Source organism: Marmota marmota, unplaced genomic scaffold (assembly GCF_001458135.2).
Source record: "Marmota marmota marmota unplaced genomic scaffold, marMar, whole genome shotgun sequence".
Classification (NCBI taxonomy): domain Eukaryota; kingdom Metazoa; phylum Chordata; class Mammalia; order Rodentia; family Sciuridae; genus Marmota; species Marmota marmota.
Window position 1 is genome coordinate 4,465,301 of NW_025999941.1, and position 2,632 is coordinate 4,467,932.

At 46.5% G+C, this 2,632-nt stretch overlaps 2 protein-coding genes across 3 annotated transcripts in view; one reads left to right on the forward strand and one right to left on the reverse strand.

The window, feature by feature from the left end:
- The window catches only part of Plcl2 (phospholipase C like 2), a 198,472-nt gene that overhangs the window by 108,049 nt on the left and 87,791 nt on the right, over positions 1-2,632 (reverse strand). The gene's annotated exons all lie outside the window — the stretch shown is intronic.
- LOC107149691 (ADP-ribose glycohydrolase OARD1-like) lies at positions 1,511-2,192 on the forward strand. Its single transcript, XM_048801034.1, has one exon. It carries the CDS (start codon positions 1,735-1,737, stop codon positions 1,993-1,995), a length of 261 nt encoding a protein of 86 aa, XP_048656991.1. The 5' UTR covers positions 1,511-1,734; the 3' UTR covers positions 1,996-2,192.

A 2,632-nucleotide genomic window follows, 5' to 3' on the forward strand; every position in this document is an offset into this window, starting at 1 on the left:
TCTGTGTCCTCTATTCTGTACCATTGGTCCACCCGCCTGTTTTGGTACCAGTACCATGCTGTTTTTGTTACTATTGCTCTGTAGTATAGTTTGAAGTCTGGTATCGCTATACCGCCTGATTCACGCTTCCTGCTTTAGACTGCATTTCTTGAAGAAGGAATTCTGTCTCCAGATAAAAACACATAAAATCTGCCTGAGTTTCTGGACTTTGGATTTCAGACTGAAACACTGACTCTTACTGAATTTCTAGTCTGCTTCCAACTTGCCCTATGTATCTTGGACATGCTAGCACTCACAACTTCTTGAGCTAATTCATTGAAAATTTCTCTCTGGGTTAGGGTTGTGGCTCAGTGGTAGAGCACTTGGTTAGCATGTGTGAGGCACTCGGTTCGATTCTCAGCACCACATATAAGTAAATAAATGAAATAAAGGTAAATCAACAACTAAAAAAAATTAAAATAAACTTCTTTCTCTGTTTACACATGCATACCCCCTTGGTTTGGTTTCTCTGGCGCACTATAATACAATTGTGATCTGGACTGTGATCTCTTATAACCATCCTCCTTTCTCTCAATAGGTGCTTGAGTGCTATATATCTTGTCCCCTTGCCCATTTCCTTCTCATATGTAATAACCTGGATGGTTAGGGTTCAACACTCCCTTTCCTCTTCTACCAATTTATTCTAAAACAAGTCTGGACACACAGTCAGGTACTGTCACAGAGTCTACCCCCAGGATCCCAATCACATAAGATGGCTCCAAGGTAAGCCAGGGCTCCTGTGAGACTGGCAGGAGCTTTCCTGCCAGAAAGTGGACTCTGGAAGAGGTCTGTCTCCCAAGGAGAGGACACAACACCCAGTGTGATTCTTCACCCCAAACAGCCAGTAGAGTTTGGTCCAGAAGCTTCCTTTTCCTGATTCAGTCATTCTGAACTTCTCCAGAGTTCAGCTGAGAGTACCCCACCCCCACCCTCAGCCACCTGCAAGAACCTCAAGTATCTTCCTGTGTCGCAGCCTCACATGGCCTAGAAGCCCTATATGGGCCTCTCAGACCCTTCTGCCAGTTTGAATAGTCAAGAAAACCATATCATCTGGACCCTGTAATTCAGAAGCCTGGTCCTTCATGGGAATCTAAAACTATTATAATGAAAGCTCTTAATGAACTGCTGTTGTATTCCATACTAGAGCTTGCAAAGTTGCTGAATTCACAACCTAAAAGAGCCAATGGACTGAAACCTGACTGATTCTGGGCTTCACTGAATTATGCCATCAGTAAGTGAATGGGAACATAATTCCAGCCTGTTTATGGAAGGCCTATCATCTACCTCTGCCTCAGTGAAATCTGAGGCTTGAGGGAAAAACACATTTTATTATTTGAGACCTTTCAGTCTTGGAGCCCAGGGTAGAATTCTCTATGCCTCACTGCTCTGACTATACAAGTCAGATGTGGAGCAAGTACCCTTTGCTCTACTTTAGTGGGTCACCTCACATTAAAAACCTATGATTGGCGGGTGCGGCCGTCTTGGGAGCGTGCAATCAAGGGTTGTGGCGGGATTGGCTCCGCTTCAGGGCTCGTCCTTTGCTCCCCACCTAACAGGGTCGGATTCCGAGCCCTTCCCCGCTGGGCGGGGGCGTCCTAACGGCCGACTCCTTTCCAGATTACATATGTGAAAGGAGACCTTTTTGCATGTCCCAAAACAGACTCTCTAGCCCACTGTATCAGTGAGGATTGTCGCATGGGTGCTGGGATAGCTGTCCTCTTCAAGAAGAAATTTGGAGGGGTGCAAGAACTGTTAAATCAACAAAAGAAATCTGGAGAAGTGGCTGTCCTCAAGAGAGATGGGCGATATATATATTATTTGATTACAAAGAAAAGGGCTTCACACAAGCCAACTTATGAAAATTTACAGAAGAGCTTAGAGGCCATGAAGTCCCATTGTTTGAAGAATGGAGTCACGGATCTCTCCATGCCCAGGCAAGGAAATCCAGGGTCCTAAATGAAGATTTAATTGGTGGGGTTGACTGTTTTAGTCAAAGATGAACAACTTCAAAGTTTAACTGAAAATACAGATTTAAAGAGACAAATTTCCAAACTTTGTATGATCACCAGTGAGCCAGTTGTCTGATTTAGGCCAAGGGATAGCCATTTTCTAGCTTGAGTTGAATGAATCAGTATAAACCCACATCAAAACACACGCCTGGGGACGGGAAGATGGCGGCGAGGGGAGTGCATTACCCCCGTGTGCTGCTTCACTGTGTGGGAGTATGACAAGTCAGGACGGCTAAAGGATATCTTGTTAGGAATTTCCAGCAATAGTGGGGTGCTCCGGAACCTGGAGGAAGGATTTCCATCGCATGAGGATCTGCTACGGGGACTCAAACGCGAGAGGTTTGTCGCACGGAGGGTAACACGGCTTATTCAGCAAATCGCCCCGCGGCTAGAGTCTGCAGCGCGCGCTGGGATAGAGACGCAGGGTTACAGCGCTGCAGTTTCTGCCAGCCGTGCAAGCACCGTACTCAGGGCTGAATTCTGGGTTCGAGACGGGGGAAAGGAAGCGGTCCATCTCGGTTCTCCACACCGGTCAGACCACAGAGGAGGCCAGCAGCCACCATGATGGTAAACTGACGTCACCT